This window comes from Globicephala melas, chromosome 2, assembly GCF_963455315.2.
Source record: "Globicephala melas chromosome 2, mGloMel1.2, whole genome shotgun sequence".
In the NCBI taxonomy this organism is placed as follows: domain Eukaryota; kingdom Metazoa; phylum Chordata; class Mammalia; order Artiodactyla; family Delphinidae; genus Globicephala; species Globicephala melas.
This window is the reverse complement of record NC_083315.2, coordinates 13,229,056-13,243,894: the sequence shown is the minus strand read 5'-3', so window position 1 is coordinate 13,243,894 and position 14,839 is coordinate 13,229,056. Positions and strand designations below refer to the sequence as shown.

The following is a 14,839-nucleotide window of genomic DNA, read 5'->3' as shown; positions in this document are numbered from 1 at the left end:
TCCCTCGGAGGAAACTGGGTCAGAGTCCGCCCCACCCCCTCCTTTCCGCCCGTACCCGCACTTTTCTGCCCCGGAGGCGCAGCCCTCCGGCGGGCTGCCGGCCGGCCGGCCCCGCTTACCTGCTGCACCCCGAGGAACTGGTAGAAGTTGAGCTGCACCTCCTCCACCAAGTCAAACAACTCCAGGTCTCCGCTCTCCCAGCCGCGCGCCGGCCCCGCGGCCGCCAGCAGCAGCAACAGTAGCGGCGGCGGGAACGGCACGAGCCGGAGCCGGCGGCGCGGAGGAAGCCGGGCCAGCCGGGAGCAGGGCGCCGTCATCGCGCGGGGCTCGGAGAGGTCACCCGCCGCGCAGCGCCGTCGGCCGAGACCAGGGACGCGGCGGGCAGCGCGGGCTATGGGAACAGCGCTTGTCAGTCGGAAGCACCGGCAGCCGCCCCGGAGTCGCCCGCCCCGCGGCCGGTCCTAGCCTGAGGGACAGGCTGGGCCGCGGGCGGTTCTACCCTCCGCGGACCCCCGCCCCTCACCCAGGCCTACAAACAGCTGGCGAGCCAGCGCCGGGCGCTGAGGTTGCACCGGGTGGGAGAGGTTTCCCCTCGCCTTAGCCTATCCCAGGCCTTGCTTCCGGTGACATCACGTCTCCTAGCAACCGCGGGAGAGGGGGCGGGGCCGGAAGTAGAGAAACCTGCGCCCCAGAGCTGGGCCTCCGCGAAATGCCTCTCAGTCGCTGGCGCGCTCTGCGAAGCTGTGCGTGTATTGACACAGATTAAGAGACGTGGACGGTTATAGACATCGCGCATCCACCTGGAACATCCCAAATATCCCTGAAACAGCTACCTTCTTACCCTCCCCCAATTATTGAAAACTAAGAGTATATTTGAAAACTGATTTATTGATTACGGCCTCTGTTCCACACATTATTCCATCCCCAAAGATATAGGAGGAATTGAACCTAGGACTTGAAAGGGGCAAATCTAGTGAGTAGTCTAAAGTATCCTTTTGAGAGAGGTGAAGAAGAAGTGAAATTTGAACCAAGACAAAAAGCATACTTCTAATAATGAATTAAGATTTATAGGCATAATACCATAAAGTAGGCAACCTGGCAGAAATTAATAAGCGTGACTCAATCATAGTCTTAGGGGAAGTGTAGTTTATCTGCTTTAGCCGATTTCCAACTGGTGTTCCCTTCCCAACTGAGGTCTATTTTTAATGACATTTAGGCTAAAAACCTCCTCTCTTTCCCACCAGTGTCTCACCTCCTACTCCATCCTCCTCCTCACCGCTATTGCTTTCTCTTGTGTGAACCGTATTTTCTTCTTAGCTTTTGCTTGACCAGTTTTGAGAGTTTGATCTCATGCTTTTCCCATCTTGGATCCAGACAGCTGAATTAAGCTCAACAGGATAATGATAAAGCTCTCATAGTAAAAATATATTATGTTTGTCAAAGGTTAGAAAAACAATACCTGGATCCAGGAAGTAAATCTTACTGAAGAAATCATTCCATTACTGCAGAGTTAAAAATATATATATATTTTAAAATAGTTAGATGAATGCAAGTATATCTTGCTTAAAAATAATATATATGCTTGAATTAATCCCATTTTAAATTCATCATGAGGCTTAACTTTCAAAGATACAAGAGCAGGGGTGTCTCAGTCAGCAAGGGCTGCTGTAACAAAATACCATAGACTGGGTGGCTTAAACAACAGACATTTATTTCTCACAATTCTGGAGGCTGGGAAGTCTGTAATGGGGAAAGGTCAGCATGGTCGAGTTCTGGTGAGAGCCCTCTTCCAGGTTGCAGAGGGCTGCTTTCTTGCTGTACCTTCACATGGTGGGAGTGTGGGGGAGGGGGAGAGAGATCTAGCATTTCCTCTTACAAGGGCACTAATCCCACAAGGTGGGCTCCACCATCATGAACTCATTTAAACCTAATTATCTCCCAAAGGCTGCACCTCCAAACACCATCACATTGGGAATGAGGGCTTCAAAATATGAATTTGGGGAGGACACAAACATTCAGTCCATAGCAAAGGGTATCACCTTTTCTGTGTATTCCCAGTTCCAAGCACAATGCATAGCACATGCTAGCATTCAATTAGTTGAATGGAATCCTGTGAACACCTCCCCACCTCCATGCCTCCCCCTACAGTTTTTTAGTTTGATTTTTTGATATATCAGTTTTCTTAAAGTGAGAGGCATTTTTACCACATCTACGTTAGCTTACTGTTTATTCAATGATTAAAACATCAAAATAAAATGAGAGCAATAATCTTAAGAACTACTTCTACATGATATCCCAACATTCATCTTTTCTCCTAATTTGACCATTAAATTAAGTGCAGTATAACATTTGAAACTGGTGCCATATTGCCACTGATATTTTAGTGATCTGGTATTTCCCTCTTGAGCTCTATTCTTATGTTGTCCAAGAACCCCAAGGACTTCCTCCATCTAAAGGGAATAGTTCTCTTCCCAAGGTCAAGCTGAAAAGCAGAACTGAAGTCTATTCAATACAGCACTGCTATTGCTTCTCACTGCTATAAGGTATTGCTCTGGAGGCTTCTTCCTACCAGTTCCAATAACACTAGTCGACTCTGAAATGATGTCCTTGCTTGTTCTGGTCTAGGTCTCTGCAAAGACCACAGTGCTATTTACATTTAGACTTCTAATTTGGCATCTTCACGTGTTCAGTCTCATCCCCCAGAGGACAATGCAGTTGAATAAATCTTCTTTTGCTGAAGCCAGGACTAAGTGAGCTCACAATGAACAGCTGTTTTCTTTATCTGGTGACATTTAATGATTCTGGGCATGGACTGATGACGCTTAACCTGGGCAGAGGCAATGTACACAGGAAGAGAGAAGCCAGTGAAATGTTTAACAGTCTTGTGAGTTGTGTAATGGATTGGAAATGTAGAGAGGAGGCCCAGACTTACAGCCAGCTTTCCCACAGAATATTTGCTGAATTCTGGGGTCATGCAGGAGGCCGAAAGACTGAAGGATAGGAAGAGTAAAATCTCCCCACATTCTACCAGTGCATACAAAATGAACTCTACCGAAAAAGAGGAGCCTGCTTAAATACACAGGCAGTCTTCTCCCTCAAGACATTTGCAATATTTCTGAAGTTATATGAATAGGAGGATAAAGATTTAAGTTTAAAACCTCTGAAAAGCAGAAGTGAATCTGCTGGGTTGAGGAGATAGAAACCTTGCAGGCTCTCTATCAAAAGCCCAGAGGAATCACACCTAAGAAACAGAGAAACCAGAAGCTGAATGAATCTTACTAAAACTCCAACCCAATCCCTACCCAGCTCCATCCCTGATCCTCACCCTATTTGTCTATTTTCATCTCTAGGGGAAAATAACATCAATCCTATTGTCTATTGTTTTTAATATAAAACTCTGGTACATAATAAAAAAAATTATGAGATGTGAGAAAAACAGGAAAATTTTACCAATAGTCAAGAGAAAAAAATAGATAATAGAAGACCCACAGATAAGCCAGCTATTGGAGTCCAGATAAGAACTTTAAAATAACTATTATAAAGTAGAGCAATAGTTTATAAAATAAAATAAAAGAAAAAGTGGACAAAATGGATTAGAAGATGCAGAATTTCAACAGAGAATTGAATCAATGGAAAATCTCAAATTTAAAAATGTAATATCTGAAATCAAGAACTCAGTGGATGAGTTTAACAGCAGACTGGACACAGCAGAAGAGAGGATTAGTGAATTTGAGGATAGGTCAAGAAAAAAACATCCAAACTGAAGCAGAGAGAAAAAAGAATGGTAAGAGAACAGAGCTTTAAATGCATGTGGTAGCACAGGGAGATCAGCTCGGTGCTTTGTGACCACCTAGAGGGGTGAGATAGGGAGGGTGGGAGGGAGACGCAAGAGGGAGGAGATATGGGGATATATGTATACGTATAGCTGATTCACTTTGTTATAAAGCAGAAACTAACACACCATTGTAAAGCAATTATACTCCAATAAAGATGTTTAAAAAAATGATGTGGGACACAGTGAATAAATCTAGCACATATATAACTGGGGTCCTAGAAAAAGAGGAGAGAGAGAGAATGAAGCAGAAGCAATAATTATAGAAACAATGGCCAAGAATTTTACAAAACCAATGAAAGACATGAAACCAAAGATAAAAAAAAAATTAACTCAAAATAGGTGATAGACCTAAAGGTAAAAGCTAAAACTATAAAACTCTTATTTAAAAAAATAAGAGTAAATTTTAGTGACCTTGGGTTAGCCAGTGGTCCCTTAGATATGACACCAAAAGCATGTGACAGAGGAAAAAATAAATTGAACTACACAGAAATTTAAAACTTTTGTGTCACAAACAATACCATCAAGAAAGTGAAAAGACAACCAAGATAACGGGAGAAAAATATTTGGAAATCATATACTTGATAAGAGACTTACATCTAGAATATGTAAAGAATTCTTGCAACTCAACATTTTTTTGGAATGGGCAATGGATTTCTCCAAAGAAGATATATACAAAAGGCCAATAAGTATATGAAGGCTTCTCAACATCATTAGTCATTAGGAAAATGTAAATCAAAACTACAGAGAGATACCACTTTACACCCGTTCCAATGGCAGTAATTTAAAAGACAGACAAAAAAGAGGTTAGTAAAGATGTGGAGAAAGTGGAACCCTCATTTATTGCTGGTGGGAATGTGAAATGCTGCAGCGCCTTGGGAAAACCGTCTGGCAGTTCCTCAAAAAACGAAAGATAAAAAAACAAAAAAAAACAATAAAACAAAACGAAAGATAGAGTTACTATATGACCCAGGAATTCCACTCTTAGGTATATACACAAGAAAAGTAAAAACATAAAACTTGTATACAAGTGATCATAGCAACATTATTCATACTAACCAGAGTTGGAAACAACCTAAATGCCTACCAACTGATGAATGAATAAACAAAATGTGGTATATCCATACAATGGAATATTATTCTGAAATTTTCTCTTTTGCCCCTTTTTGGCTGTTTCTCAAATATATGGACTTAAAGTTCTAAGATATCATTGTTCTCTAATGGAACATTATCTTGTAATTTATTTATGCAAACATCATTCACAAACATTGAGTTGACAAAGGTTAGAAAAATATTGTTTTGGGGAAGCACCTTCTTGAAAAATAATCCCTTTTTTATTGCAGTACTGAATTTTAATCTTTTAAAGAGCCTCATAAATAAATGCAGATGTTCTTCATGTTATAAATAATAAATACACTTCTATCATGTTGACACTATGGCTTTTACTTCTCTGGATAATGTACTGTTTACTCAATTAATCTCATAGTGCAAAAGAATACAGATTCTAGAGCCAGATGATTCAGTATGAATTCTGGCTCTATTACTTACTAGCTGGGTGATCCCTGTGTTTCAGTTACCTCATCTATAAAATTTGGATAATAATACTACCAAGACCATAAAATACTACCAAAATTGTTGTAGGAGCTAAGTGAGATAATTAGAGCCTGGTATATAGTAATTGCTATTTAAATGTTACCATTATGTTATGGAAGGTCTCTATCTACTTTGTATTAAGGGCTCCATAAATAAAGCTTACCTATTCTTAAATGTTTAGATTTTGTGTTTAAAGTCATTTGTTATTAAACTTAGGCTGCAAATGCCCACTTCACCGGAAATTTGTCCAATCACTTGTCTGCCCAAGATGGTGGCAGACAAGACCACCTTTACAAAATAATGACTGGTTCTCAAAGTCAGTTTACTTTTTTTTGTTCCAACTCCATAAAACATATTATTCATGATTTTCCTGCCAAATTCGGCTTTAATAAATACCTAATTAAAAGCACGTGACACACATGAACAAGAGGAAAGGAAAATACATTCACCATTAAGTCATTAAAGACTCATTGGTGATTGTCTTACCCTGAAGTAGCTCTGTCTTTTCAGATAATGTCTTCTGCTTTACATAGACTTTAACGTGCCTCAGTAGAATCCATGTAAAAATTTCTTTCTCCTAACATCTTACATAATCCCAAGATTATCCCTCATTTTTCAAAGGTTTCCATCAACTCACTGACTTTTTAAATTTGAAAATTAGCTTTTCCCCTTTTACCTTTAACCAACCAACAAGGATAGTCTCTCCCGACTCCTCCATTCAGACTGAGTACAGCAATCGTTGTACTTCCCTCATACACAAAAGCTCCAATTAGTCTGCAAAAGAAAATTTGAACAGGCCTCTTCATATTCTTCCAGGCTCAACAGGCTGGCTTTGGCATTGTGCCCTTGAGCTCTAATGTTGTTTGTGATGCCAAACTGAAACACAAAGGAAACAGTGCAAAGTTGCTGATCACCTCGGTCAACACGCCGCACAGCTAAGGCATTAGATTATGCATAGAAATTCCATGCCTCATAAATGCTTACTATTAAATTTATTAAAAGGAGGTGGCGTTTTGAAATAATACTGAATTAGCAATCAACAATTCTAAATGGTAAGATAGGAGAAATTTAAATTCCTTTACCACACCTATGGCCTAGCTTCATTTCTCCCACTTCAATATATAATCCTCTCTTATTTTTTGCAACCATGGAAGGATTTTTAGTGCCAAGACTCCATAATGGAAGTCTTTTAACTTTTAAAAAATTAAATAATAATATTTTCACCACCAGGGGGCAAAGAACATTTTTACAGGCAAAGATTATTTTTGACATTCTAAAGGAGTTACCTCGTGTGAACACAGTTTTTGTTGTTAGAATTTCAATACCTTCAAATTAAGAGATACAGATCCTAACCGAAACCTTTAAATTTAAGGAAGAATCGTGTATAAAATAGTACAAGTTACCATTAACCAGGTGCCCTTTCATTCACTATCATTTTAGATGCTTAAAAAGAAATTTTCCACCTCCCTTTTCCCTTTCCTTTTGTATGTTTGCACAAGAGGAGGAAAAACATAATTTGAACTTTTGAAATATTAATTTAGCCTTTGTCTATGCTGGTCTTTAAATGGCTTTTAGCTCATGGTATTTTTTGACAAATGGTTTCCTAAGCATGTACTTCAGCTCTGCTTTTTTGTTAACTTAATATGATTAAGTGATGTACTCAGGTCTTTACCTCCTTCTAAAATTGGGTTCATTGACTCAATTAATGCTTTGTCATTTGTTAATTTTATAATTGAGAAATTATATAAATAACTGATAAGCACATCAATTCACCAGTTACCTCTTTTGAGACCTGGATATCGTTGAATTTACTAAGAAAGTACCAGAGTCATGAATAGACAATAAACAGAATTATCTGTATAGTAAATTACCGTTCAGAGGTGAAAAATTTGGTCTAACACGTGTTAAGTCCCGTATCCTGAAGTTTCAGGAGATTTGATTATTTCTGACTTGTACGTTGATGAATGTTCCAGTAATGGAAGTGAAACTGAAATCAAGGTATCTGTGGTGTAGGCAAACAACCACATTTTATTCCTTGGCTTATTTTCTTTCCCCTCTTCCTGCTTCTAAGTAGCTGCTGAAACCACATTTCCCTGAATCGATTATAAGGATACCGCTATTTCAAATCAGGCCTGAAGTAGAATGGACACACAGTGATCTGGTAAGCTCTGCTACTGTTCTTTCCTTCTACTGCTCCCCGGGGCCTGGTCAGCATCTCCATTGTCAGCCACAGCCCCCCATGCCGCCCCCACCCCTCCCCCCTCCCTCCCCCTGGCACCAGGGCTGTCTCCAGGGGGTGCAGAATTGGGCCAGATACCACCGTATGTATGTTCACCTACAGAACATTTTTGTCCAGATGAAATCATGTTGAAACAAATATGGACTACAAACTTAAGGAGAAAGAGAAGTTGCAAAAGGTCAGCATTAAGGGTTTATTTAGAGGCACACACTAAAGAACATTCTATGACCCACCACTTACACATTAGTGATAAAGGGAAACGGAGAGACAAAGGGCGGGTTTTTTTCTGTTGTCAATTTGCTTTTTTTTCTATTTGTTGTAGTGTGAATTGACGGAATCCTTCTTTCTAGTGTGTCCTCAAGCTGTTGCCCAGCCACCGGCAGCAGGCCGGAGAAGGCTAACCTTTCCATTCTGAACCTTGACAGCCTGTGTTAGATAACTTGGTGCATCCTTTCAAGTCCGCTCTGCCTCGTGTGTAAACTAACCTCGGGCCAGTGACCATTCCCACGCTGCTTCCGCCAGCCTCCTACAGGTGCACCCAGAAAGCTCCTTGCCTTGGGCCACGTTTTCTGAGCTCCTTTTGTAATGGCAAATGGTTGTCAGTAGCACGCTATCTACAATTTTCTAAAAAGCTTTAAACCACATAGAATCTGTTAAAGGTTAAGACAATATTCTAAAAATGACTGAGAAAGAATCTCATACTATAGAGAAAGGAGGGAAATGGGTGTTTGGAAATTCATCATTGGGTGAATATGATTTTTTTCTTTTGCCAAAAATGGTATGTGTCACTAATAAAAATTCTCCTACCTGGACTCTTAAGAACTTGTTTTAAATCTTCCAAATGTAGCTTTTCAGTGGATTTAAAGTCCCTTTGTTAAGAATATAAAAACTCTTCATTTTCAGTTCGTTTTCAAGAATAATTATTTGACATAAGGGAGGATGGAAAATTACTAAGCTAAATTTTAGCAAAAACCTTTGCACAATTGCTGAATGGAAATGCAAAAAGAGCCTATGACTTAGTAGCAGAGCCAAGCATACACTTCTTGCATTTAGATCTATGTCTCTTTGTGAGGAATCTTTCTCACCTATGACACCCATTCAAACTAAGCATCTATATAAATTGAAATTAAAATTGGACCTTTAATTTATCACAAAACGTTCAACCAGATTTCTAAATTAACACATCATTTTAAACCAGCTTTCTCTCAATAAAAATAGATGGTGATAATATTCTTCATTTTTGGAGAAAATCTTGGTTTAATCAATACTTCATGATACAATGATTAGGTCAATTTTAAGGTTAACTTTAAAAATATTTTTCTCCATTGCTTAATTTTCTTTCAAAGCATTTACTTTTTCCTCATTGTTAAAACACTACCTTTACTTTGAAGGATTATATTGTGTGTTTATTTAATTTTTTTAATTGAAAAATCCCATGGCTTCCCATCACACTTAGAATAAATCCCCGTTCTTTTAAATTCTCCATAATCTGGCCTCTGTCTACCTGCAGCCTCACCTTGTACCATCCTCTCTCTCAGCACACTGGTTCTCCTTCAGAGCACACCAGGCTCATCCCGTTTTAGGGACTTCGCCCTCCTTCTGCTCCAATACTCTTCCAGATCTTTGTCTGACTGGCGTCTTCCCTCCGTTGGACCTGCATTGAAATTCTACCACCTCTGGTAGGCTTATCTTAATCCCCGAACCTAAAAGGGCACCCAGATGCTCTCTTTCACATCACGCCCCTATTCAATCCGCTGCCTAGCATTTACCATTCTCAGTTATCTTCCTTGTTCATTCATTATTTGTTTATTGTGTGATTCCACTCACTAGAATGCAAGCTCAACGAGAGCAGGACTATGTCTCTCTTGCTCATTCCTCCACATGGTGCCTAGCCCATATTAGGCTTTCAATAAATATTGTTGAATTGAAAAAGAAAAACACCTTTCTTTCTCCGAGGGTAATAATCTATTGTATTATGGATCAGACTTCTAAAACAATCAAGTAAAGTGGAGAATTGCCCGAGTTCAAGCCATAGGAGAATAGCCAGCTCTCAAGGTAAGCTGCTACGTGCATGACAAGTTCCATGTTTTACCTAGTAGAACCATGTGGTTCATGGTGGAGGATGTGATGAATTGACCTACATGCTGTATTGATACAAATCATTGGTTGCACTATGTGGTTGGGTAACAAGTCTGAAGTAACACTGACTCCCCAGGGACACTGTAGGTATTCTTAGTCATTTTGATCAGTATATATTAAACTAGTCATGACTTTTAAAAACAAATCAGATTCTAATGTGGTGCCAAAATGAAGACTAGGTCCAAAAGTTCTTCAGTCACATAGAAGTTCTCACTGACATCTTGAATAAATAAAGCTGACAGGTACAATTTATACTTATATTCTCCCGAGTGGCAATAGGACATGCCACAGATAATTCTAATTTTTCTCAAGATTTGTCCTGTAAGTTCTAAGTCATGTCTTCAACATGAAGAGTAATAGTATTTCTGAGAAGACTTAGATATGCAAATATGATCATTTTACACACTCACTATAAAAGGTTTTAAAGCCCAACCAATTCTTTCATTTAGTACAGGATTGCATTTTACGGAAACATAACTGTTTTCATTTATATTCCAAAGCAATGTGTGTTGATATTTCAGTTAATGTTATCTTTCATTAGCTTTTTCATCACATGCTTCTTCCATGTAAGGTCATAGTTGTGGTTAAAGCTTGTTTCATAATGATGTCTCAAGCTGTATTCTTTTGACACAAGAACACTTTAAGCACACGGGAATAGTCTCATTTCAACAGAGAATAATGCTTGCTCACAATTTTTTTTTTAAACTTAAAGCCTTTGTGGTAGGGTTGTCGTATTTAATAAACAAAAATACAGGACACCTAATTAAATTTGAATGTCAGATAAACAACAAATATCACATGGGACATACTTATACTAACAAAAATTAATTGTTGTTTATCTGACATTCAAATTTAACTGGGTATGTTATCTGGCAACCCTGGTCTGTCTTTGTTTTTTCCACTTTTGATAGAGACATAGGTTGAAATACATTCAAATGGTCTTCCAGGAAGTGGTGATGTCTTCATTACTTTCTTGTTAGCTATTTTTAAGTGTTGTCAGATGTTTTAAAATCAAAATGGGGGAAAAAACTACTTGAAATAAATGAAACATCAATTCTGAAGACTTTGGAAACCAGGCAATAAAGGATTTCATTATGTCAAACAACTGAAAAGCAAATATTGACTGAGCATTTACCATGTATAAGGTATTGTATTACAATATGCCACAAGCACAAAAGAAGGGAAAAAGAAAAAAAGACAAACTCTCAGCCTCTGGAGAATTTATATATTTTGTGGGGAAGATAACACAGATACACATAAAAAGATAATAGTACAAGGCAGTAGATGTTAAGTGCCAAAGGAGTAATAAAGACAAGAGGGTTCAGGAGATCAATCCCATCTGTGTCTTTGGAGAAAGGGAGTCGGAGAAAGGGGGTGTTTTACGAAGTGCTTTATGTTCATCGTCCTGTTTAAGCCTCCTGCTATGGTCTGAATGTCTGTGTCCCTCTCCCTCCCACCCCTGCAAATTCACACGTTGGAATAATAATGCCCAGTGTGATAGTGTTGGGGGGGGCGCTTTGGGAGGTGATTAAGTCTTGAGGGTGGAGTCCTTATGAATGGGTTAGTGCTCTTAAAAAAGAGATCTTTAGTCTCTTCTACCACGTGAAGACGCAGAAAGGAGGTATCAGCTATGAACCAGGAGGAGTGTTCTCACCAGAATGTGACCACGCTGGTGCCTTCATCTTGGACTTCCCAGCCTCCAGAACTGTGAGCAATACATTCCTGTTGTTTGGAAGCCACTCAATCTGCAGTATTTTGTTACAGCAGCCCAAATGGGTTTATACCTCCCAACAACCCTTTGAGGTAGTTATTATTATTATCATCACCAGTTTCCAGGGAGGGTCTACATTACATGCCTATGGTCACACAGCTAGTAAGCTGCATGTCTGCTTCCACCTTAGGTCTTCCTGAGCCCATAGCCTCAGTGTTGCTTCTGAGACGATGGGAGAGAAGGCTGGAGCCTCTACTGTTATATGGAACTCCTAGAGATTTGAGTGGGAGAGAGAGATAAAAGGACTATTTTATAAACTAATTTCTCACACATTGCCCTAGATATCATGGATAGAAATATTCATTCAACCACACTGGATTATAATGATACTAAAGAAAGTGTCAAAGATTAGAAACACTGTGAAATCAAAACAAACTGAAATGAATTGGTGGCTATTTGCATGTAGAGGAATGAGAGAGCAAGAGAGAAGAGGAAGTATCAAAGATAGGTGCAAACCTGAGAATCTACAACAAAACAAAACAACAACAACAAAAACCTGGTAGAACTAATAGATGAATTCAGGAAAGTCACAGGATTTTAAACCATCACACAAAAATCAGTTGTGTTTTTATACACCTAACCATCTGAAAAGGAAATTTAGAAAACAATTCCACTTTCAATAGCATCAAAAAGAAAAAATATTTAGGATTAAGCTTAACCAAGCAGGTGAAAGATACACTGAAAAAAACAAAACATTGCTGAAAGAAATGAAAGACACTAATAAATGGAAAGACATCCTGTCTTCATGAATTGAAAAATTTAATATTGTTAAGATGTCAATACTACCTAAAGTACTGCATTGCTCTACAGATTCAATGCAATCCCTATCAAAATCCCAATGACTTTTTTCTTGCAGAAATAGACAAATCCATCCTAAAATTCATATGCAATCTCAAGGGACCCCAAATAGCCAAAACAATCTTGAAAAAGAAGAACAAAGTTAGAGATCTCATGTTTCCTGATTTCAAAACTTACTACAAAGTTACAGCAATTAAAACAGTGTGGTACTGGCATAAAGACAGACATATAGATGAATAGAGTAGAATACAGAGACCAGAAATGGACCTTCACGTATATGGTCAAATGATTTTTGACAAGGACGACTAGACCAAAGGACAGTCTTTTCACAAATAGGGTTGCAAAAACTGAATATCCACATGCAAAAGAGAGTTGGGAAATGCAGGAAAGACAAGATGGCAGGTAGAGGGACTCGAAGCTCACCTCCTCTCATGAGCACACCCCAAATCACAACTAACTGCTAAACAACCATCGATTTAAAAAAAAGAAAGAAGTTGGACCCTTATCTTACAACATATAAAACATTAATTCTGGGCTTCCCTGGTGGCGCAGCGGTTAAGAGTCTGCCTGCTGATGCAGGGGATGCGGGTTCGTGCCCTGGTCTGGGAGGATCCCACATGCCGTGGAGCGGCTGGGCCCGTGAGCCATGGCCGCTGAGCCTGCGCGTCCAGAGCCTGTGCTCCGCAATGGGAGAGGCCACAACAGTGAGAGGCCCACATACCGTAAAAAAAACCCCAAAAAAACCCATTAATTCAAAATGGATTAAAGACCTAAACATAATATCTGAAACCATAAAACTCCTAGAAGAAAACATAGGGGAAAATCTTCATGACAGTGGATTTGGCAATGATTTCTTGGATATGGCGCAAAAAGTACAGGCAAAAAGGGAAAACCAGTTAAATTAGATTTCATCAAAACTTAAAAACTTTTGTGTATCAAAGGATGCTATTAACAGAGTGAAAAGGCAATCCACATTTTGGGAGAAAATATATACCTGATATATATTTTCTGGGAAAAAAATCATACATCTGATAAGGGATTAATAACCAGAATATATAAAGAACTCCTACAGCTTAAAAACAAAAAACAACCCCTCAAAATGAGGAGAAGATTTGAATAGACATTTCTCCCAAAAGATATACAGATGGCCAACAAGTACGTGAAAAGATGCTTGATATCAATAGTAATTAGGGAAATGCAAATCAAAACCTCAGTGAGATACCCCTTCACACCCATTACAATGGCTATTACCAACAAAATAAAACAAAACAGAAAATAACTGTCTGTGAGGATGTGAAGACACTGGAACCCTTGTGCATTGCTAATGGGACAGTAAAATGGTGCAGCTGCTGTGGGAAACAGTATGGTGCTTCTTCAAAAAATTCAAGCTAGAATCACCATATGACCCAGAAATTCCACTTCTGGGTATATACCACAAAGAACTGAAAGCAGGGACTCAAATGGATATTCGTATACCCATGTTCACTGCAGCATGATTCACTGTACCCAAAAGCCGGAGAAAAAACCAAATATTCATTGACAGATGAGGGGATAAACAAAACGTGCTATATGCATATAACGAAATGGAATATCAGTCAGCCTTAAAAAGGATTGAAATTCTGATAAATACTGCAATACGGGTGAAGCTTATCCATTATGCTTATCCATTATGAAGGCATTATGTTAAGGGAAAGAAGTCAGTCACAAAAGTACAGATAACGTATGATTCTGCTTCTGAGGTACCTAGAGTAGTCAAATTCAGAAAGACAGAAATTAGAATGATGGTTTCCCAGGGCTGCGGGGAGGGGGACAAGGAGAGTTATTGCTTAATGGGTACAGTGGGGGAAGACGAAAAAGTTCTGAAGCTGGATGGGGGTGATGGTAGCACAGCAATGGAATTTATTTACATTTATTTATTTTTGGCCACACCACGCGGCATGCGGGATCTTAGTTCCCTGACCAGGGATCGATCATGTGCCCCCCGCAATGGAGGCACAGTCTTAACCACTGGACCACCAGGGAAGTCCCAGTAGCACAACAATGTGAATGTACTTCTAATGCCACTACATGGTGCATTTTAAAATGGCTGAAATGGTCAGTTTCATGATACCAGGTTGGCCAAAAAGTTCGTTCGGGTTTTCTGTCAGCTGCTACCAAAAGCCCGAACGAACTTCTTGGCCATTCCAATATGTATGCTTCACCACAATAAAGCTTTTTTTTTTTTTTAAAGATAATGTAATCCATAAGCCGACACAACTGTGCACAAATAAACTACAGCATACCTCTGATTGTGGAGCATCCCTCAGCACACCCTGTGTGGCACATGTGACATTTATTTGTCTGCTATGGCAACCAAGTGAGGGCACCAGTATAAAAATGGGTTTTACCTATTAGTAAAGATTAATTTCTTCCTTACTTGTTTTAGAGGAAAAAAAAAATAAGTGAAAATAGAAGCTCTAATATTGTC

The 14,839-nt window shown here is 39.3% G+C and overlaps 1 protein-coding gene across 1 annotated transcript in view; it reads right to left on the bottom strand.

Annotated features, from left to right (window-relative positions):
- Positions 1 to 560, bottom strand: part of DNAJC1 (DnaJ heat shock protein family (Hsp40) member C1) — a 207,602-nt gene extending 207,042 nt beyond the window's left edge. The window contains exon 1 of the mRNA XM_030837139.2: positions 120 to 560. Within this exon, the coding sequence (XP_030692999.2) occupies positions 120 to 317 (198 nt within the window). The 5' untranslated portion in view covers positions 318 to 560. The remainder of the gene's footprint in view (positions 1 to 119) is intronic.
- Between the last annotated feature and the right edge of the window lie 14,279 nt (positions 561 to 14,839).